This window comes from Patiria miniata, unplaced genomic scaffold (genome assembly GCF_015706575.1).
Source record: "Patiria miniata isolate m_02_andy unplaced genomic scaffold, ASM1570657v1 HiC_scaffold_8, whole genome shotgun sequence".
NCBI lineage: Eukaryota > Metazoa > Echinodermata > Asteroidea > Valvatida > Asterinidae > Patiria > Patiria miniata.
In genome coordinates, this window is record NW_024037075.1 from 13462148 (window position 1) to 13484450 (window position 22303).

Sequence of the window (22303 nt, forward strand, 5' to 3'; positions counted from 1 at the left end):
TCAGTTGGGTTGAGAGAAGTTGGGTTTGGATCAGTTAGGTTTGGATCAGTTGGGTTGAGATCAGTTGGGTTTGGATCAGTTGGGTTTGATCAGTTGGGTTTGGATCAGTTGGGTTTGGATCAGTTGGGTTTGGATCAGTTGGTTTGGATCAGTTGGTTTGGATCAGTTGGGTTTGGATCAGTTGGGTTTGGATCAGTTGGGTTTGGATCAGTTGGGTTGGATCAGTTGGGTTTGGATCAGTTGTTTGGATCAGTTGGGTTTGGATCAGTTGGGTTTGGATCAGTTGGGTTGAGATCAGTTGGGTTTAAATCAGTTGGTTTGGATCAGTTGGGTTTGGATCAGTTGGGTTGGATCAGTTGGTTTGGATCAGTTGGTTTGGATCAGTTGGTTTGGATCAGTTGGTTTGGATCAGTTGGGTTCGGATCAGTTGGGTTGAGATCAGTTGGGTTTGGATCAGTTGGTTTGGATCAGTTGGTTTGGATCAGTTGGTTTGGATCAGTTGGGTTGAGATCAGTTGGGTTTGGATCAGTTGGGTTTGGATCAGTTGGGTTGAGATCAGTTGGTTTGGATCAGTTGGGTTTGGATCAGTTGGGTTTGGATCAGTTGGGTTTGGATCAGTTGGGTTTGGATCAGTTGGGTTTGGATCAGTTGGGTTGGATCAGTTGGTTTGGATCAGTTGGTTTGGATCAGGATCAGTTGGGTTTGGATCAGTTGGTTTGGATCAGTTGGGTTGAGATCAGTTGGGTTGAGATCAGTTGGGTTTGGATTAGTTGGTTTGGATCAGTTTGGTTTGGATCAGTTGGGTTTGGTTCAGTTGGGTTGAGATCAGTTGGGTTTGGATCAGTTGGGTTTGGATCAGTTGGTTGGATCAGTTGGGTTGAGATCAGTTGGTTTGGATCAGTTGGTTTGGATCAGTTGGTTTGGATCAGTTGGGTTTGGATCAGTTGGGTTGGATCAGTTGGGTTTGGATCAGTTGGGTTTGGATCAGTTGGGTTGAGATCAGTTGGGTTTGGATCAGTTGGTTTGGATCAGTTGGGTTTGGATCAGTTGGGTTTGGATCAGTTGGTTTGGATCAGCTGGATTGGATCAGTTGGTTTGGATCAGTTGGGTTTGGATCAGTTGGGTTTGGATCAGTTGGGTTTGGATCAGTTGGTTTGGATCAGTTGGGTTTGGATCAGTTGGTTTGGATCAGTTGGGTTTGGATCAGTTGGTTTGGATCAGTTGGGTTTGGATCAGTTGGGTTTGGATCAGTTGGGTTTGGATCAGTTGGTTTGGATCAGTTCGGTTGGATCAGTTGGTTTGGATCAGTTGGCTTGGATCAGTGGGTTTGGATCAGTTGGGTTGGATCAGTTGGGTTTGGATCAGTTGGGTTGGATCAGTTGGGTTTGGATCAGTTGGTTTGGATCAGTTGGGTTTGGATCAGTTGGTTTGATCAGTTGGGTTTGGATCAGTTGGTTTGGATCAGTTGGGTTTGGATCAGTTGGGTTTGGATCAGTTGGGTTTGGATCAGTTGGTTTGGATCAGTTGGGTTGGATCAGTTGGTTTGGATCAGTTGGTTGGATCAGTTGGTTTTGGATCAGTTGGTTTGGATCAGTTGGTTTTGATCAGTTGGGTTTGGATCAGTTGGGTTGGATCAGTTGGGTTTGGATCAGTTGGTTTGGATCAGTTGGGTTTGGATCAGTTGGGTTTGATCAGTTGGTTGGATCAGTTGGTTTAAATCAGTTGGTTTGGATCAGTTGGGTTTGGATCAGTTGGGTTGGATCAGTTGGTTTGGATCAGTTGGTTTGGATCAGTTGGTTTGGATCAGTTGGTTTGGATCAGTTGGGTTTGGATCAGTTGGGTTGAGATCAGTTGGGTTTGGATCAGTTGGTTTGGATCAGTTGGTTTGGATCAGTTGGTTTGGATCAGTTGGGTTGAGATCAGTTGGGTTTGGATCAGTTGGGTTTGGATCAGTTGGGTTTGGATCAGTTGGTTTGAGATCAGTTGGGTTTGGATCAGTTGGTTTGGATCAGTTGGGTTTGGATCAGTTGGGTTTGGATCAGTTGGGTTTGGATCAGTTGGTTTGGATCAGTTGGGTTGGATCAGTTGGGTTTGGATCAGTTGGTTTGGATCAGGATCAGTTGGTTTGGATCAGTTGGGTTTGGATCAGTTGGTTTGGATCAGTTGGGTTGAGATCAGTTGGGTTGAGATCAGTTGGGTTTGGATCAGTTGGTTTGGATCAGTTTGGTTTGGATCAGTTGGGTTTGGTTCAGTTGGGTTGAGATCAGTTGGGTTTGGATCAGTTGGGTTTGGATCAGTTGGTTTGGATCAGTTGGGTTGAGATCAGTTGGGTTTGGATCAGTTGGGTTTGGATCAGTTGGTTTGGATCAGTTGGTTTGGATCAGTTGGGTTGGATCAGTTGGTTTGGATCAGTTGGGTTTGGATCAGTTGGGTTTGATCAGTTGGGTTTGGATCAGTTGGTTTGGATCAGTTGGGTTTGGATCAGTTGGGTTTGGATCAGTTGGTTTGGATCATTGGGTTTGGATCAGTTGGGTTTGGATCAGTTGGGTTTGGATCAGTTGGTTTGGATCAGTTGGGTTTGGATCAGTTGGTTTGGATCAGTTGGTTTTGGATCAGTTGGTTTGGATCAGTTGGGTTTGGATCAGTTGGTTTGGATCAGTTGGGTTTGGATCAGTTGGGTTTGGATCAGTTGGGTTTGGATCAGTTGGTTTGGATCAGTTGGTTGGATCAGTTGGTTTGGATCAGTTGGGTTGGATCAGTTGGTTTGGATCAGTTGGGTTTGGATCAGTTGGGTTTGGATCAGTTGGGTTAGGATCAGTTGGGTTGGATCAGTTGGTTTGGATCAGTTGGGTTTGGATCAGTTGGTTTTGATCAGTTGGGTTTGGATCAGTTGGTTTGGATCAGTTGGTTTGGATCAGTTGGTTTGGATCAGTTGGGTTTGGATCAGTTGGTTTGGATCAGTTGGGTTTGGATCAGTTGGTTTGGATCAGTTGGGTTGGATCAGTTGGTTTGGATCAGTTGGTTTGGATCAGTTGGTTTGGATCAGTTGGGTTTGGATCAGTTGGGTTTGGATCAGTTGGTTTGGATCAGTTGGTTGAGATCAGTTGGTTGAGATCAGTTGGGTTTGGATCAGTTGGGTTTGGATCAGTTGGTTGAGATCAGTTGGTTTGGATCAGTTGGTTTTGGATCAGTTGGGTTGGATCAGTTGGTTTGGATCAGTTGGGTTGGGATCAGTTGGTTTGGATCAGTTGGGTTTGAGATCAGTTGGGTTGAGATCAGTTGGGTTGAGATCAGTTGGGTTTGAGAGAAGTTGGGTTGGATCAGTTGGTTTGGATCAGTTGGTTTGGATCAGTTGGTTTGGATCAGTTGGTTTGGATCAGTTGGTTTGGATCAGTTGGGTTTGGATCAGTTGGGTTGATCAGTTGGGTTTGGATCAGTTGGTTTGGATCAGTTGGTTTGGATCAGTTGGTTTGTATCAGTTGGGTTGAGATCAGTTGGGTTTGGATCAGTTGGTTTGGATCAGTTGGTTTGGATCAGTTGGGTTGAGATCAGTTGGGTTGAGATCAGTTGGGTTGAGAGAGTTGGGTTTGGATCAGTTGGGTTTGGATCAGTTGGGTTGAGATCAGTTCGGTTTGGATCAGTTGGGTTTTGATCAGTTGGGTTTGGATCAGTTGGGTTTGGATCAGTTGGGTTTGGATCAGTTGGGTTTGGATCAGTTGGTTTGGATCAGTTGGGTTTGGATCAGTTGGGTTTGGATCAGTTGGTTTGGATCAGTTGGGTTGGATCAGTTGGTTTGGATCAGTTGGGTTGGATCAGTTGGGTTGGATCAGTTGGGTTTGGATCAGTTGGTTTGGATCAGTTGGGTTTGGATCAGTTGGGTTTGGTTCAGTTGGGTTTGATCAGTTGGTTTGGATCAGTTGGTTTGGATCAGTTGGTTTGGATCAGTTGGTTTGGATCAGTGGGTTTGGATCAGTGGGTTTGGATCAGTTGGGTTTGGATCAGTTGGGTTTGGATCAGTTGGGTTTAGGATCAGTTGGTTTGGATCAGTTGGTTTGGATCAGTTGGGTTTGGATCAGTTGGTTTTGATCAGTTGGGTTTGGATCAGTTGGTTTGGATCAGTTGGGTTTGGATCAGTTGGGTTTGGATCAGTTGGGTTTGGATCAGTTGGTTTGGATCAGTTGTTTGGATCAGTTGGGTTTGATCAGTTGGTTTGGATCAGTTGGGTTTGGATCAGTTGGTTTGGATCAGTTGGTTTGGATCAGTTGGTTTGGATCAGTTGGGTTTGGATCAGTTGGGTTTGGATCAGTTGGGTTGAGATCAGTTGGGTTTGGATCAGTTGGTTTGGATCAGTTGGGTTGGATCAGTTGGGTTGGATCAGTTGGTTTGGATCAGTTGGTTTGGATCAGTTGGTTTGGATCAGTTGGTTTTGGATCAGTTGGTTTGGATCAGTTGGTTTGGATCAGTTGGGTTTGGATCAGTTGGTTTGGATCAGTTGGGTTGGATCAGTTGGTTTGGATCAGTTGGGTTGGATCAGTGGGTTTGGATCAGTTGGGTTTGGATCAGTTGGGTTTGGATCAGTTGGTTTGGATCAGTTGGTTTGGATCAGTTGGTTTGGATCAGTTGGGTTTGGATCAGTTGGGTTTGGATCAGTTGGTTTGGATCAGTTGGTTTGGATCAGTTGGGTTTGGATCAGTTGGGTTTGGATCAGTTGGTTTGGATCAGTTGGGTTGGATCAGTTGGGTTTGGATCAGTTGGTTGGATCAGTTGGTTTGGATCAGTTGGTTTGGATCAGTTTGTTTGGATCAGTTGGTTTGGATCAGTTGGGTTGGATCAGTTGGGTTTGGATCAGTTGGTTGAGATCAGTTGGTTGGAGAAGTTGGGTTTGGATCAGTTGGTTTGGATCAGTTGCGTTGAGATCAGTTGGTTTGGATCAGTTGGTTTTGGATCAGTTGGGTTTGGATCAGTTGGGTTTGGATCAGTTGGGTTTGGATCAGTTGGTTTGGATCAGTTGGGTTGGATCAGTTGGGTTGAGATCAGTTGGGTTGAGATCAGTTGGGTTGAGATCAGTTGGGTTTGGATCAGTTGGGTTGGATCAGTTGGTTTGGATCAGTTGGTTGGATCAGTTGGTTTGGATCAGTTGGTTTGGATCAGTTGGGTTGGATCAGTTGGGTTGAGATCAGTTGGGTTTGGATCAGTTGGTTTGGATCAGTTGGTTTGGATCAGTTGGTTTGGATCAGTTGGGTTAATCAGTTGGTTTTGGATTTTCAGTTGGGTTTGGATCAGTTGGTTTGGATCAGTTGGGTTGAGATCAGTTGGGTTGGATCAGTTGGGTTGGATCAGTTGGGTTTGGATCAGTGGGTTTGGATCAGTTGGGTTTGAGATCAGTTGGGTTTGGATCAGTTGGTTTTGATCAGTTGGTTTGGATCAGTTGGGTTTGGATCAGTTGGGTTTGGATCAGTTGGGTTTGGATCAGTTGGTTTGGATCAGTTGGGTTTGGATCAGTTGGGTTTGGATCAGTTGGTTTGGATCAGTTGGGTTTGGATCAGTTGGTTTGGATCAGTTGGGTTTGATCAGTTGGGTTGAGATCAGTTGGGTTTGGATCAGTTGGTTTGGATCAGTTGGTTTGGATCAGTTGGGTTTGGATCAGTTGGGTTGAGATCAGTTGGGTTTGGATCAGTTGGGTTTGGATCAGTTGGTTTGGATCAGTTGGTTTGGATCAGTGGGTTTGGATCAGTGGGTTTGGATCAGTTGGGTTTGGATCAGTTGGGTTTGGATCAGTTGGGTTAGGATCAGTTGGGTTTGGATCAGTTGGTTTATCAGTTGGGTTTGGATCAGTTGGGTTTTGATCAGTTGGGTTTTGATCAGTTGGTTTGGATCAGTTGGTTTTGGATCAGTTGGGTTTGGATCAGTTGGGTTTGGATCAGTTGGTTTGGATCAGTTGGTTTGGATCAGTTGGGTCAGATCAGTTGGTTTGGATCAGTTGGTTTGGATCAGTTGGTTTGGATCAGTTGGTTTGGATCAGTTGGTTTGGATCAGTTGGTTTGGATCAGTTGGGTTGGATCAGTTGGGTTGAGATCAGTTGGGTTTGGATCAGTTGGTTTGGATCAGTTGGTTTGGATCAGTTGGGTTGGATCAGTTGGTTTGGATCAGTTGGTTTGGATCAGTTGGTTTGGATCAGTGGGTTTGGATCAGTTGGGTTCGGATCAGTTGGGTTTGAGATCAGTTGGGTTTGGATCAGTTGGTTTGGATCAGTTGGTTTGGATCAGTTGGTTTGGATCAGTTGGGTTGAGATCAGTTGGTTTGGATCAGTTGGGTTTGGATCAGTTGGGTTTGGATCAGTTGGGTTGAGATCAGTTGGGTTGAAATCAGTTGGGTTGAGATCAGTTGGGTTTGGATCAGTTGGGTTTGGATCAGTTGGGTTGAGATCAGTTGGGTTTGGATCAGTGGGTTGGATCAGTTGGGTTTGGATCAGTTGGGTTTGGATCAGTTGGGTTTGGATCAGTTGGGTTTGGATCAGTTGGGTTTGGATCAGTTGGTTTGGATCAGTTGGGTTTGGATCAGTTGGTTTGGATCAGGATCAGTTGGTTTGGATCAGTTGGGTTTGGATCAGTTGGTTTTGGATCAGTTGGGTTGAGATCAGTTGGGTTTGAGATCAGTTGGGTTTGGATTAGTTGGTTTGGATCAGTTGGGTTTGGATCAGTTGGGTTTGGTTCAGTTGGGTTGAGATCAGTTGGGTTTGGATCAGTTGGGTTTGGATCAGTTGGTTTGGATCAGTTGGTTTGGATCAGTGGGTTTGGATCAGTTGGTTTGGATCAGTTGGGTTTGGATCAGTTGGGTTTGGATCAGTTGGGTTAGGATCAGTTGGGTTTGGATCAGTTGGTTTGGATCAGTTGGGTTGGATCAGTTGGTTTTGATCAGTTGGGTTTGGATCAGTTGGTTTGGATCAGTTGGGTTTGGATCAGTTGGGTTTGGATCAGTTGGGTTTGGATCAGTTGGGTTTGGATCAGTTGGGTTTGGATCAGTTGGGTTGGATCAGTTGGTTTGGATCAGTTGGTTTTGGATCAGTTGGTTTGGATCAGTTGGGTTGGATCAGTTGGGTTTGGATCAGTTGGTTTGGATCAGTTGGGTTGAGATCAGTTGGGTTGAGATCAGTTGGGTTGAGATCAGTTGGGTTGAGGAAGTTGGGTTTGGATCAGTTGGTTGAGATCAGTTGGGTTTGGATCAGTTGGTTGAGATCAGTTGGTTGGATCAGTTGGGTTGGATCAGTTGGTTTGGATCAGTTGGGTTGAGATCAGTTGTTTGGATCAGTTGGTTTTGGATCAGTTGGGTTGGATCAGTTGGGTTTGGATCAGTTGGTTTGGATCAGTTGGTTTGGATCAGTTGGGTTGAGATCAGTTGGTTGAGATCAGTTGGGTTGGATCAGTTGGTTGAGATCAGTTGGGTTGGATCAGTTGGGTTGGATCAGTTGGTTTGGATCAGTTGGTTTGGATCAGTTGGTTTGGATCAGTTGGTTTGGATCAGTTGGGTTCGGATCAGTTGGGTTGAGATCAGTTGGTTTTGATCAGTTGGTTTTGGATCAGTTGGTTTGGATCAGTTGGTTTGTATCAGTTGGGTTGAAATCAGTTGGGTTTGGATCAGTTGGGTTTGGATCAGTTGGGTTTGGATCAGTTGGGTTGAGATCAGTTGGGTTGAGATCAGTTGGGTTTGATCAGTTGGGTTTGGATCAGTTGGGTTTGGATCAGTTGGGTTGAGATCAGTTGGGTTTGGATCAGTTGGGTTTTGATCAGTTGGGTTTGGATCAGTTGGGTTTGGATCAGTTGGGTTTGGATCAGTTGGGTTTGGATCAGTTGGTTTGGATCAGTTGGGTTTGGATCAGTTGGGTTTGGATCAGTTGGTTTGGATCAGTTGGGTTTGGATCAGTTGGTTTGGATCAGTTGGTTGAGATCAGTTGGGTTGAGATCAGTTGGGTTTGGATCAGTTGGTTTGGATCAGTTGGGTTTGGATCAGTTGGGTTTGGTTCAGTTGGGTTGAGATCAGTTGGTTTGGATCAGTTGGGTTTGGATCAGTTGGTTTGGATCAGTTGGTTTGGATCAGTGGGGTTTGGATCAGTGGGTTTGGATCAGTTGGGTTGGATCAGTTGGGTTTGGATCAGTTGGGTTGGATCAGTTGGGTTTGGATCAGTTGGTTTGGATCAGTTGGGTTTGGATCAGTTGGTTTTGATCAGTTGGGTTTGGATCAGTTGGTTTGGATCAGTTGGGTTTGGATCAGTTGGGTTTGGATCAGTTGGGTTTGGATCAGTTGGTTTGGATCAGTTGGTTTGGATCAGTTGGGTTTGATCAGTTGGTTTGGATCAGTTGGTTTGGATCAGTTGGTTTGGATCAGTTGGTTTGGATCAGTTGGTTTGGATCAGTTGGTTTGGATCAGTTGGGTTTGGATCAGTTGGGTTGAGATCAGTTGGGTTTGGATCAGTTGGTTTGGATCAGTTGGTTTGGATCAGTTGGGTTGGATCAGTTGGTTTGGATCAGTTGGTTTGGATCAGTTGGTTTGGATCAGTTGGGTTGGATCAGTTGGGTTTGGATCAGTTGGGTTGAGATCAGTTGGGTTTGGATCAGTTGGTTTGGATCAGTTGGTTTGGATCAGTTGGTTTGGATCAGTTGGGTTGAGATCAGTTGGGTTTGGATCAGTTGGGTTTGGATCAGTTGGGTTTGGATCAGTTGGGTTGAGATCAGTTGGGTTGGAATCAGTTGGGTTGAGATCAGTTGGGTTTGGATCAGTTGGGTTTGGATCAGTTGGTTGAGATCAGTTGGGTTTGGATCAGTTGGGTTTGGATCAGTTGGGTTTGGATCAGTTGGGTTTGGATCAGTTGGGTTTGGATCAGTTGGGTTTGGATCAGTTGGGTTTGGATCAGTTGGTTTGGATCAGTTGGTTTGGATCAGTTGGTTGGATCAGGATCAGTTGGTTTGGATCAGTTGGGTTTGGATCAGTTGGTTTGGATCAGTTGGTTTGAGATCAGTTGGGTTGAGATCAGTTGGGTTTGGATCAGTTGGTTTGGATCAGTTGGGTTTGGATCAGTTGGGTTGGATCAGTTGGGTTGAGATCAGTTGGGTTTGGATCAGTTGGGTTTGGATCAGTTGGTTTGGATCAGTTGGTTTGGATCAGTGGGTTTGGATCAGTTGGTTTGGATCAGTTGGGTTGGATCAGTTGGGTTTGGATCAGTTGGGTTAGGATCAGTTGGGTTTGGATCAGTTGGTTTGGATCAGTTGGTTTGGATCAGTTGGTTTTGATCAGTTGGGTTTGGATCAGTTGGTTTTATCAGTTGGGTTTGGATCAGTTGGGTTTGGATCAGTTGGGTTTGGATCAGTTGGGTTTGGATCAGTTGGTTTGGATCAGTTGGGTTGAGATCAGTTGGGTTTGGATCAGTTGGTTTGGATCAGTTGGGTTTGGATCAGTTGGGTTTGGATCAGTTGGGTTTGGATCAGTTGGGTTTGGATCAGTTGGTTTGGATCAGTTGGTTTTGGATCAGTTGGGTTTGGATCAGTTGTTTGGATCAGGATCAGTTGGTTTGGATCAGTTGGGTTTGGATCAGTTGGTTTGGATCAGTTGGGTTGAGATCAGTTGGGTTTGAGATCAGTTGGGTTTGGATCAGTTGGTTTGGATCAGTTGGGTTGGATCAGTTGGTTGGTTCAGTTGGGTTTGGATCAGTTGGGTTTGGATCAGTTGGGTTTGGATCAGTTGGTTTGGATCAGTTGGTTTGGATCAGTGGTTTGGATCAGTTGGTTTGGATCAGTTGGGTTTGGATCAGTTGGGTTTGGATCAGTTGGGTTAGGATCAGTTGGTTTGGATCAGTTGGTTTGGATCAGTTGGGTTTGGATCAGTTGGGTTTGATCAGTTGGGTTTGGATCAGTTGGTTTGGATCAGTTGGGTTTGGATCAGTTGGGTTTGGATCAGTTGGGTTGGATCAGTTGGGTTTGGATCAGTTGGGTTGGATCAGTTGGTTTGGATCAGTTGGTTTGGATCAGTTGGTTTGGATCAGTTGGTTTGGATCAGTTGGTTTGGATCAGTTGGGTTTGGATCAGTTGGGTTGAGATCAGTTGGGTTTGGATCAGTTTTTGAGATCAGTTGGTTGAGATCAGTTGGGTTTGGATCCGTTGGTTTGGATCAGTTGCGTTGAGATCAGTTGGGTTTGGATCAGTTGGGTTTGGATCAGTTGGGTTTGGATCAGTTGGGTTGAGATCAGTTGGGTTGAGAGAAGTTGGGTTGAGAGAAGTTGGGTTTGGATCAGTTAGGTTTGGATCAGTTGGGTTGAGATCAGTTGGGTTTGGATCAGTTGGATTGGATCAGTTGGGTTTGGATCAGTTGGGTTTGGATCAGTTGGGTTTGGATCAGTTGGTTTGGATCAGTTGGTTTGGATCAGTTGGTTTGGATCAGTTGGGTTTGGATCAGTTGGGTTTGGATCAGTTGGGTTTGGATCAGTTGGGTTTGATCAGTTGGGTTTGGATCAGTTGGTTTGGATCAGTTGGGTTTGGATCAGTTGGTTTGGATCAGTTGGGTTGAGATCAGTTGGGTTTGGATCAGTTGGTTTGGATCAGTTGGTTTGGATCAGTTGGGTTTGGATCAGTTGGTTTGGATCAGTTGGTTTGGATCAGTTGGTTTGGATCAGTTTGGATCAGTTGGGTTCGGATCAGTTGGGTTTGGATCAGTTGGGTTTGGATCAGTTGGTTTGGATCAGTTGGTTTGGATCAGTTGGTTTGGATCAGTTGGGTTGGATCAGTTGGGTTTGGATCAGTTGGTTTGGATCAGTTGGGTTTGGATCAGTTGGGTTGAGATCAGTTGGGTTTGGATCAGTTGGGTTGGATCAGTTGGGTTGGATCAGTTGGGTTTGGATCAGTTGGGTTTGGATCAGTTGGGTTTGGATCAGTTGGTTTGGATCAGTTGGTTTGGATCAGTTGGTTTGGATCAGGATCAGTTGGTTTGGATCAGTTGGTTTGGATCAGTTGGTTTGGATCAGTTGGGTTGAGATCAGTTGGGTTGGATCAGTTGGGTTTGGATTAGTTGGTTTGGATCAGTTGGGTTTGGATCAGTTGGGTTTGGATCATTTGGGTTTGAGATCAGTTGGGTTTTGGATCAGTTGGGTTTGGATCAGTTGGTTTGGATCAGTTGGGTTGGATCAGTTGGGTTTGGATCAGTTGGGTTGGATCAGTTGGTTTGGATCAGTTGGGTTTGGATCAGTTGGGTTGGATCAGTTGGGTTTGGATCAGTTGGTTTGGATCAGTTGGGTTTGGATCAGTTGGGTTTGGATCAGTTGGTTTGGATCAGTTGGGTTTGGATCAGTTGGTTTGGATCAGTTGGTTTGGATCAGTTGGTTTGGATCAGTTGGGTTTGGATCAGTTGGGTTTGGATCAGTTGGGTTGAGATCAGTTGGTTTGGATCAGTTGGTTTGGATCAGTTGGGTTTGGATCAGTTGGGTTTGGATCAGTTGGGTTTGGATCAGTTGGGTTTGGATCAGTTGGGTTTGGATCAGTTGGTTTGGATCAGTTGGTTTGGATCAGTTGGTTTGGATCAGTTGGTTGGATCAGTGGGTTTGGATCAGTTGGGTTTGGATCAGTTGGTTTGGATCAGTTGGGTTTGGATCAGTTGGGTTTGGATCAGTTGGTTTGGATCAGTTGGGTTTGGATCAGTTGGTTTTGATCAGTTGGGTTTGGATCAGTTGGTTTGGATCAGTTGGGTTGGATCAGTTGGGTTTGGATCAGTGGGTTTGGATCAGTTGGGTTTGGATCAGTTGGGTTTGGATCAGTTGGTTTGGATCAGTTGGGTTTGGATCAGTTGGTTTGGATCAGTTGGGTTTGGATCAGTTGGGTTGGATCAGTTGGGTTGGGATCAGTTGGGTTTGGATCAGTTGGGTTGAGATCAGTTGGGTTTGGATCAGTTGGTTTGGATCAGTTGGGTTTGGATCAGTTGGGTTGGATCAGTTGGGTTTGGATCAGTTGGGTTTGGATCAGTTGGTTTGGATCAGTTGGTTTGGATCAGTTGGTTGGATCAGTTGGTTTGGATCAGTTGGTTTGGATCAGTGGGTTTGGATCAGTTGGGTTTGGATCAGTTGGGTTTGGATCAGTTGGTTTGGATCAGTTGGGTTTGGATCAGTTGGTTTGGATCAGTTGGGTTTGGATCAGTTGGTTTGATCAGTTGGGTTTGGATCAGTTGGTTTGGATCAGTTGGGTTTGGATCAGTTGGGTTTGGATCAGTTGGGTTTGGATCAGTTGGTTTGGATCAGTTGGGTTTGGATCAGTTGGTTTGGATCAGTTGGGTTGAGATCAGTTGGGTTGAGATCAGTTGGGTTTGGATCAGTTGGTTTGGATCAGTTGGGTTTGGATCAGTTGGGTTTGGTTCAGTTGGGTTGATCAGTTGGGTTTGGATCAGTTGGGTTTGGATCAGTTGGTTTGGATCAGTTGGGTTGAGATCAGTTGGGTTTGGATCAGTTGGGTTTGGATCAGTTGGTTTGGATCAGTTGGGTTTGGATCAGTTGGGTTGGATCAGTTGGGTTTGGATCAGTTGGTTTGGATCAGTTGGGTTTGGATCAGTTGGTTTGGATCAGTTGGTTTGGATCAGTTGGTTTGGATCAGTTGGTTTTGGATCAGTTGGGTTTGGATCAGTTGGGTTGGATCAGTTGGGTTTGGATCAGTTGGGTTTGGATCAGTTGGGTTGAGATCAGTTGGGTTTGGATCAGTTGGTTTGGATCAGTTGGTTTGGATCAGTTGGTTTGGATCAGTTGGGTTTGGATCAGTTGGGTTTGGATCAGTTGGTTTGGATCAGTTGGTTTGGATCAGTTCGGTTTGGATCAGTTGGTTTGGATCAGTTGGTTTGGATCAGTGGGTTTGGATCAGTTGGGTTTGGATCAGTTGGTTTGGATCAGTTGGGTTTGGATCAGTTGGGTTTGGATCAGTTGGTTTGGATCAGTTGGGTTTGGATCAGTTGGTTTTGATCAGTTGGTTTGGATCAGTTGGTTTGGATCAGTTGGGTTGGATCAGTTGGGTTTGGATCAGTTGGTTTGGATCAGTTGGTTTGGATCAGTTGGGTTTGGATCAGTTGGTTTGGATAGTTGGGTTTGGATCAGTTGGTTTGGATCAGTTGGGTTTGGATCAGTTGGGTTGGATCAGTTGGGTTTGGATCAGTTGGGTTTGGATCAGTTGGGTTGAGATCAGTTGGGTTTGGATCAGTTGGTTTGGATCAGTTGGTTTGGATCAGTTCGGTTGGATCAGTTGTTTGGATCAGTTGGGTTTGGATCAGTTGGGTTTGGATCAGTTGGGTTGGATCAGTTGGGTTGGATCAGTTGGGTTTGGATCAGTTGGGTTGAGATCAGTTGGGTTTGGATCAGTTGGGTTTGGATCAGTTGGGTTTGGATCAGTTCGGTTGGATCAGTTGGTTTGGATCAGTTGGTTTGGATCAGTGGGTTTGGATCAGTTGGGTTTGGATCAGTTGGGTTTGGATCAGTTGGGTTAGGATCAGTTGGGTTGGATCAGTTGGTTTGGATCAGTTGGGTTTGGATCAGTTGGTTTTGATCAGTTGGGTTTGGATCAGTTGGTTTGGATCAATTGGGTTTGGATCAGTTGGGTTTGGATCAGTTGGGTTTGGATCAGTTGGTTTGGATCAGTTGGGTTGGATCAGTTGGTTTTGGTCAGTTGGTTGGATCAGTTGGTTTGGATCAGTTGGTTTGGATCAGTTGGTTTGGATCAGTTTGGTTTGGATCAGTTGGGTTGAGATCAGTTGGGTTTGGATCAGTTGGTTTGGATCAGTTGGTTGAGAGAAGTTGGGTTTGGATCCGTTGGTTTGGATCAGTTGCGTTGAGATCAGTTGGTTTGGATCAGTTGGTTTTGGATCAGTTGGGTTTGGATCAGTTGGGTTTGGATCAGTTGGGTTTGGATCAGTTGGTTTGGATCAGTTGGGTTGAGATCAGTTGGTTCGAGATCAGTTGGGTTGAGATCAGTTGGGTGAGAGAAGTTGGTTTTGGATTTGTTGGGTTAGAGAAGTTGGGTTTGGATCAGTTGGGTTTGGATCAGTTGGGTTTGGATCAGTTGGGTTTGGATCAGTTGGGTTTGGATCAGTTGGGTTTGGGTCAGTTGGGTTGGATCAGTTGGGTTTGGATCAGTTGGTTTGGATCAGTTGGGTTTGGATCAGTTGGGTTTGGATCAGTTGGGTTGAGATCAGTTGGGTTTGGATCAGTTGGTTTGGATCAGTTGGGTTTGGATCAGTTGTTTGGATCAGTTAGGTTGAGATCAGTTGATCAGGATGCAACTTTTCTTCGGATCAGCTGATTTCCTCTTTTTTTCACTAGAAAAACACTGTACAAAGTCTTGGAAAGATTTCAATTTCCTCTTTTTTGTGACTTCCCAGTTGCATGCCTGGTTGATAAGATCAGTGGACTGAGAGAGGTTGGGGTTGGATAAAAAAGTAACCAAATAAATTCTGCATGGCTGTCATTCAGGTACAACAACAAGACCTACCGAGTGGACGACATCGACTTTAATATCGATCCCATGAACACATTCGACAAGTTGGACGGCACTAAAATAACCTACGCCCAGTACTACCGGGACGCGTACGGGCTAAATATCAGTGATCTAGGACAGCCACTGCTGGTCAGCAAACCAAAGAAAAGGGTGAGTTATTTCAGATCTTATTGAAAGGGCATTATATAACACCCAAGTACATCCTTGTCATTTGATTGGAGGATTGTAGGTTAAGGGGCATTCAATAAACAAACCATTGCACGGCCTATGTCATAACCGTTCATTTTTGGTTCCATTCACCCTGCATTTTTGTCCCATCTCTTTTGATCTATTGCACGCCGCGCGCACTCTACGATGCGCAGCGGCCCGACACTATACAATCTTCGCACTATTTAAACCATTATCATGCATAAAGGCAGTACAAAACTTGCCTTTGAAGTTGATGCAGTTGCATAGATGGGTTTTTTTTTAAATTGGATTAAGAAATTACAATATTGATTTTCATTATGGTCAATGATTTGACTTTTCAACCTCTGTTAGCCTTGACCAAGCTGGAAAAAGTAGTGGATATGGTGCACTTTTGTGAGTTTTGTTTGTTCTTCAAGTCTTATCCTCCAATCGAATGACAAAGATCTAATTGGTTGTTATGCAAAACAAATAATGAATGTCTTGCATTCGTGCAATTGTGAGAATATTTTCATTCGTTGAAAGATGGAGTGTTTCATTCAACTCGGCTTCGCCTCGTTGAATAGAACATTAAATCTGTCACTAACCTAATTATCTTCACTATTAGGCATGCTAATGTATCTGTATTTCATAGAGTTCAAATTTCACACAACACTCGCCCGTCAACCACAAAGTAAGGACCAGGAGCCAGTCCATAATCACATGCAGATTTATTTGTGTTTTTTTATTGTAATAGGATCAGCGCCGGGGAATGATTGATCACATCCACCTGATCCCTGAGCTGTGTACCCTGACGGGGCTCAGCGAAGCTATGCGCAGTGATTTCCACGTCATGAAGGACCTGTCTGTGTACACTCGCATCACGCCCAACGTCCGCATGAAAGAGCTGACCAACTTCATCGGCAGCTTTCCCAGGTCAGTAAGGTTTATTTTTCCTTACATCCAGAAACATTTTGTTAAATAACAATTGATGGTAATCTACATTCAGCCAAACTTTTGTGCACCATTTTAACAGTGAGCCAGCACTTTACACAAAAATAACCTGCCCAGCGTGTGAGTGTATTGATTTAAACTCAGTGACATCCAGTGATGTAGAACTGGAGCCCAGGACTCGGATTCAAGTCTGTCTCGAGTCGCAATTTTGTTGACTCTGACTCGACTCGAGTCACATAGGCAAAGACTTGGGCTTGGATTCAGACTCGGCCATCATGACTCCGATTTGACACTAATGACTTGGGACTCCTGAGCAGTGAATCATATATTTATTTTCACCAAAAACAAACCATTTAAGCATATTTCTTCCCCCCCCCCCCTAAGTAACATTTCAGTATCACTAAAGAACGTCAAGCACATGAAATGCACCACACCTCACTCCAGGTGGTGTTGTCAATGATGACAGTTTGTCATTAAATGCACCCCTCCCTATATCCTGCGACATCTCATATATTACATATCACTTTAAGTGAGTCCATCCTGATTCACATCCATCCATCATCCATCTGTTTATAGTCCGCCCCCCAACTCGAGGGTTGGACTCCATGGTGATCATGTCTACTTGACCCAATCGCTTTCTTCCGCTACATAGATCCATAGATATTTCATCCATTTTATATAAATGTTACTCAGACTCGAACTAGAATCAAATGACTCGTCGCTTGGACTTGGATTTGGACTCAGCCACGACCCAATGAACCGATCCAGTAAGCCCCTCCCACTGCGCACATGGGCAAATTAACACGTGCTCCTCTCCAATGCCACGCTGCATTTTCCTTCCGCGCGCATCATACGCGCGTGCACGCATGACGGACTTTTGTGCATGCACGTCGGACATAAATCAAGGCTGTGATTGGTCAGAATACCATGGGGCGGTGCTTACTGGATCGGTCCATTGACTTAAGTCTCCGACTCGGACTCGACCCTGAAGTGACTCAACCACAATACTGGTGACATGAAACATAATAATGTGTATGCTTTACATAGTGTACTTTTAATAATAGGTTTTGCCCTTCACCGATGTATAAACACTGTATACTCAGTGCATAGACTGGACCTTTGCTGGTAATTGAAAACATAGCTTGCCAATGGTAAACATGAATGCCACAATCACAAAATATTTTATTCGGGCCCAGGCTGACCTAGAAAATAATGATTTGTGACCTGTGTTCTTAACCTTCTTTCAGGAATCAAGAGGCGAATACTTACCTGCAAAAGTGGCAGGTGAGCTTTGAAGCTCAGCCAGTCAGGATCAACGCTCGCATCATGGATCGGGAGAAAATCCTCACCGGTCACCAGGGAAAGAATGTGAGTCTGACAAAGAGATTGGGATGTCGAGGTGAAGACCAGTTTATAAGTTACATGTAGTTTTAGTGAATGCGAAGTGAATTTGACGACACGAAACGTTTGTCGTGAAATTGGCTAGAAAGGTTTGTTGGATACTTTCTATTTCCTTTTTTTTTTCCTTGGAGCAACAAAATTGTTCATATTAAAGAAGGGTGCCTAAAAACTAACCTGTTGAAGTTTCAGCTCAGTGGATAAAATACAGGGTGGGTAAAAAAAAGTGAAACCCAAATGTCGGGACGTCTGTTTTTGGGAAGTTCTGCATGTGCACTTCCAACATCTAGCATTTGAAAGCCCAATTCATAAGCTTTCTTTGAGTACAAGAATCATTCAAATCACTCATGTACTTTTGAAGTTACGGAATTTTAAACACAACCTTTTCATATCCTAGATTTTGGAAGTGCTACATAGAGAACTTCACTAGAACAATGGTGCCGACATTTGGGTTTGGGTTTTTTTTTATTCACCCTGTACATTTTGAGAAAACAGAAAATGTATGTGCAAGTTATTGTATCTTGTAACCAGATTCTGTTGCTAACACTCGTAAATATGTGTGTGTCCATAACTATATTTTGAAAACACTTTGAATGTTACTTTTCCTCTTTAGGTGGAATAATTTCTCAGGATATGTGATACCAGTCCTTTCTTCACTTTGAGCAAGGTTGAACTGACATTAATTCGGTAGAAACTTTCCTGGGTAGTTGGCAAAAATCCTGAAAGTGTTTGAAAAGAAAAAGAACAGGCATTGGAATAATGAGATTTGTGAAATCAGTACTATGTTTTGTTTGCTTATAAATGATCGTTGTCAGCGCTTCTTAAAAGGGGAACTAGTACCTGAAATCCCCCAAAATTTCATGTTTTGGATTGCTTACTTAGCCTATTTCAAACATCTGGTTGAAAGGAAACCAACCTAATGTCTTATAGTCAGGTGGCTTAGATCTAATTTTCGTCAAGATCGTGACCGACTGGTCCAAAGCACCAAACTTGGCAGATATATTCTTATAGACCTAGAGAAGATATTTAAAAGGGGTGACACCTGAAATTCTTTTGGGAAGGGTGCCTAATTTGCATAAATCGTTAATCCCTGTCGTGTAATATATTTATTCCCATATTTGGGTATATTTCTATTTTTTTATTTTTTGAAAAGTGTATTTTGGGGATTCTACTTACATATCTTTACTTAAATAACATTTTCCAAAGCATATAAGTGACTGAATAATTATGAGGACATAGTAACGATAAAAAAATGGCTACTATTATGCCCTAAAATTGCGCGCAGATATCATCAATTAGTCTTGCCAAACATTAGCATTGATGAACTTCAAATTCACCGAGTAGCTTACTGGTACAGCTACCCTATTAAAACCTTATGCAAAATCATGTGAACAATGATAACATTGTGATATTAAGCCCAGAAAACAAAAACTGGGAAAAAACGAGGTGTCCATAAATTAGGCTAACAAGTAGGTGAAGGGTTGCCTAACATGGAACACTGGAACAAGTTCAAGGAAATTCCCCTAATTATTGTTGAGAAAACGTTTTGGCGTAGACAAAATTATTGTAAACAACAATAATCTCTTATTTAGGGGGATTTTGTTGAACTTGTTTAAGTCCCCACGTTACCCTTCCCGTACTAGCCCAATTTACGGACACCACATTTTCTCCCCTTTTTTGGTCTTTTGGGCTAAACATCAAGATGTTATCAATTTTCACTTGATTTCCCACTTATTTTTGTTAGGGTAACTATGCCAGTAAGTAACTTTGTTAATTTGAAGCTCATCAATACCCATGTTTGGCAAGACTAGTTGATATATGAGGAAAAGGTAAATGCGCGTAACTTTAGGGTAAAATAGTAGCAATTTTGGTTCTTTACTATGTCCTCCTAATTATTCAGTCACTTATATGTTTTACAAAATGTTATTGAAGTAAGAATATGCAAGTAGAATCACCAAAATACACTTTTTAAAAAAAAAAAAAATAAAAATATACCCAAATATTGGAATAAATATATTACACGGCAGGGATTAACGATTTATGCAAATTAAGCACCCTTCCTAAAAGAATTTCAGGTGTCACCCCTTCTAAATATCTTCTCTAGGGCTACAAGAATCTATCTGCCAAGTTTGGTGCTTTGGACCAGTCAGTCACGATTCCGACCATATGCCACCTGACTATTACCGTTGCCGAGAAAAGAGGAAAAATCCCCAGTTGTTTACATCGCACACAACGGAGTACGAATATGTTTTTCGTGTCGTTCTCAGTATATGATATACACGTTGTGTGTCTCGGGAACAGCATTGACCAATCACCAAAGTAAAAAAAAATGACGTTTCTTTAACGTCCGCAAAAGGGAAACACTTTACGTATGAAATCACAACTAGCATCCAAATAGCTCAATTTATGGGGTAGCAAAAGTGGACCCCGAATTTCGTTCTTGCACGCAGGAATAACAGTTTTGAAAGGATAGTGGTGTGGATGTTTATATATCCTACTTTTTAAGGTTCTTTCGGATTAACATCATCTCGTTCAAAGCACGTTTTGTAGCCCAATTGGGCTGTTCCAGGACCTAGTGTCCCTTTAAAGGCACAGAGGATTATTTGCATTTGTCTCAAAAGTAACCTTCTGAATTATCATTGAAATGCTTACTTGGATTAAAGATTGTACTGGTACTAAACAATCTGTAAAATTGTTTTGTCTGGCTTGCTGTCATTTAGAAAAAATCAAGAAATGTAGGTGATTTCTAAGGATCAGTCGATTGACTGATTTTTTGGAAAATAAAGAGATCTATTGACGAAATAGTGTTTCATTATCAAAAGGTTGTGCATGGTTTTTCACTCTTTTCTTGTAAAGTGTAATATCCACAGCTGAAACTTCAACAGCTTAAATTTTGGATATTCTTCTTTGGAATTTTGAACAAAATGCATGAAAAGAAAATAATCCTATAAGAAAATAATCCTATATGCCTTTAAACATCAACAGGAGATTTCCTTGGGGAGAATGCAGAGTGGAGCAGAGATCTGCGGAAGGATCTGCTGAGCTGTATTGGTCTGCACAACTGGCTGCTGATCTACACAGCGCGTGATAGCAAGAACGCCATGGAATTCCTGAACGCCTTCAACACAGTGGCACCGCGTTTGGGAATGGAAACCAGACCACCCTTAATGTAAGACTGCTTACAAGATAGTTAGTTGGGTTATTTGAGTCGAGCCCAACTCCAGGTGTTGAGGCAATTGAGTTGAGTCTGAGTCTAAGTTTAAAAGCAATTGGGTCGAGTCTGAGTCCAAGTTTGGAAGCAATTGGGTCGAGTTTGAGTCCATGTGTGGAAGTAATTGGGTCGAGTCTGAGTCCAAGTTTGAAAGCAATAGGGTCGAGTCTGAGTCCAAGTTTGGAAGCAATTGGGTCGAGTCTGAGTCCAAATTTGGAAGCAGTTAGGTCGAGTCCGAGTCCAAGTTTTGAAGTGATGGGGTCGAGTCTGGAGTCCAAGCTGGAAGCAACTGGGTCGAGTCTGAGTCAAGGTTTGGAAGCAGTTGGGTCGAGTCTGAGTCCAAGTTTGGAAGCAGTTGGGTCAAGACTGAGTCCAGGTTTGGAAGCAAATGGGTTGAGTCTGAGTCCAAGTTTGGAAGCAATTGGAACGAGTCTGAGTCCAAGTTTGGAAGCAATTGGGTCGAGTCTGAGTCCAGGTTTGAAAGCAATTTGGTCGAGTCCGAGTCCGAGTCTCAAGTTGCAAAAAACTGCACTGTGGAGAGCAGTGAAGCATGAATGAATCTGCCTGCTTGCCATGATCTTGTTGTGCCCATTCTTGAAAATCACGCATTCTCGAGAATGGGCATGCACATTCTCGAGAATGGGCGCGCATTCTTAAGAATGAGCGCCCATTCTTAAGAACGAGCACGCGTTCTTAAGAATGAGCGCTCATTCTTAAGATTGGGTGGGAATATCACGTGCACAATTTATGAATTTTGCCCAATCTTAACAAACATTGCACGACATAATTATGTTAAATGAATTGTATAGCGGTTAAAAGGGAAACAATTCATACAAAGAGGAAAGAAAATGTGCTATGCTTCTGTACTCGTACAACTACGATAATTTGAATCAAATTAAACTGTTATTATTGCTTTTTTCTGCCCACTATGGGAAGTTTTGTAATAACGGAGGACTGGGAACTAGTCTGGGAAGTGCTTTGTTTAGGCTAGACAAGTTACAAGTCCCTGCATGTATCATATGCGTGCCACGAAAAAAAACGATGTCCAGAAGCTGCCAAAATTGCTCTTTTGACTAGATAGAATCCAGCTCTGCGACGTTATGGTGGGATGTGAACAATAAATTGGTGGCAATTTAAATGGGAAATAGCATTAGCACTATGGGATGTCGCAGTATTCATTCTCATTCTTCACATTCTTCATTTTTACGTTCCCCCCCCCCGCTTTTATTATTCCAAAAATCAGAATTCTCTGCACTAGTATTATTATGTCTCTTATATTTTCCCGGTCCCCCCCCCCCCCATATTAATACGCCTTTACTTATCATATCCACTCTACTTTTCAGCGCCTTGCGTTGCAACAGTATAATTATTGAGAATCAGTGAACGAGGATTCAGCTAGACTTGCCAAGCGCAGCCGTGCTCGGCATCGACAAGACCGTTATCTTGTCACGCATTCTCGAGAATGTGCGCTCAATCTGGAAGAGTTATTTTTTGCCAAGATTGAGCAAGGATCCAGTTGCACATTCTCAAGAATGTGCATGCCCATTCTCGAGAATGCGTGATTTTCAAGAATGGGCACAACAATCTTAACGACACCAAAACATTGTGCAGGGATTTGAAGTGTTTCCGTACTCCACAGAAGATTGCCTCAAAATATTTTGAAGTGTGGATGCAAACTTGATTGGCTAAAGTGGTTTTGCCAATCTTGAAGGGCTTTGAAGTGCAGAATTTATTTGTTTTCCTTTTACTCTCTCTTTCATTATTTGTTTGGTGTTTTAGATGCGAGTTACGTGATGACCGCACTGAAAGCTTCATCCGTGCCATCCGACAGAACTTGAGTCGCCAGACACAGATGGTGAGTGTGATTAAAGGCTGCCTTCTCAATTATGACTGAAAGCCTGTACTCCCCATAGCCTTGACCAAGTCTGTCTACTTGTTCCCTGAGAGAGACTGTTTACATAGCCTGAACTACTTATAATAGTGAGCATATATTTTTCGTCAAGGCTGTCTTTTGCCTCGACTGTTGGGGAAAAGTTAGATAGTGTGTGTGGGCGTAAGCATGCAGATAAGC

The 22303-nt window shown here is 43.4% G+C and overlaps 2 protein-coding genes across 2 annotated transcripts in view; both read left to right on the forward strand.

The window, feature by feature from the left end:
• LOC119719758 (piwi-like protein 1) overlaps positions 1 to 15306 on the forward strand; it is a 64436-nt gene extending 49130 nt beyond the window's left edge. The window contains exons 5-6 of the mRNA XM_038189248.1: positions 14480 to 14654; positions 15298 to 15306. Of these exons, the coding sequence (XP_038045176.1) occupies positions 14480 to 14654; positions 15298 to 15306 (184 nt within the window). The remainder of the gene's footprint in view (positions 1 to 14479; positions 14655 to 15297) is intronic.
• Positions 15307 to 15363: 57 nt separating this feature from the next.
• Positions 15364 to 20063, forward strand: LOC119719759 (piwi-like protein 1). Its single transcript, XM_038189249.1, has 3 exons — positions 15364 to 15605; positions 16871 to 16991; positions 20007 to 20063. Exons 1-3 carry the CDS (start codon positions 15442 to 15444, stop codon positions 20061 to 20063), a joined length of 342 nt encoding a protein of 113 aa, XP_038045177.1. The 5' UTR covers positions 15364 to 15441.
• The last annotated feature ends 2240 nt before the right edge of the window (positions 20064 to 22303 follow it).

Coding starts and splice junctions, on each gene's coding strand:
- LOC119719759 (XM_038189249.1), top strand. CDS start 15,442: ATGATTGATCACATCCACCTGATCCCTGAGCTGTGTACCCTGACGGGG. Junction 15,606..16,870: donor TTCATCGGCAGCTTTCCCAG/GTCAGTAAGGTT, acceptor ACCTTCTTTCAG/GAATCAAGAGGCGAATACTT. Junction 16,992..20,006: donor CCGGTCACCAGGGAAAGAAT/GTGAGTCTGACA, acceptor AAACATCAACAG/GAGATTTCCTTGGGGAGAAT.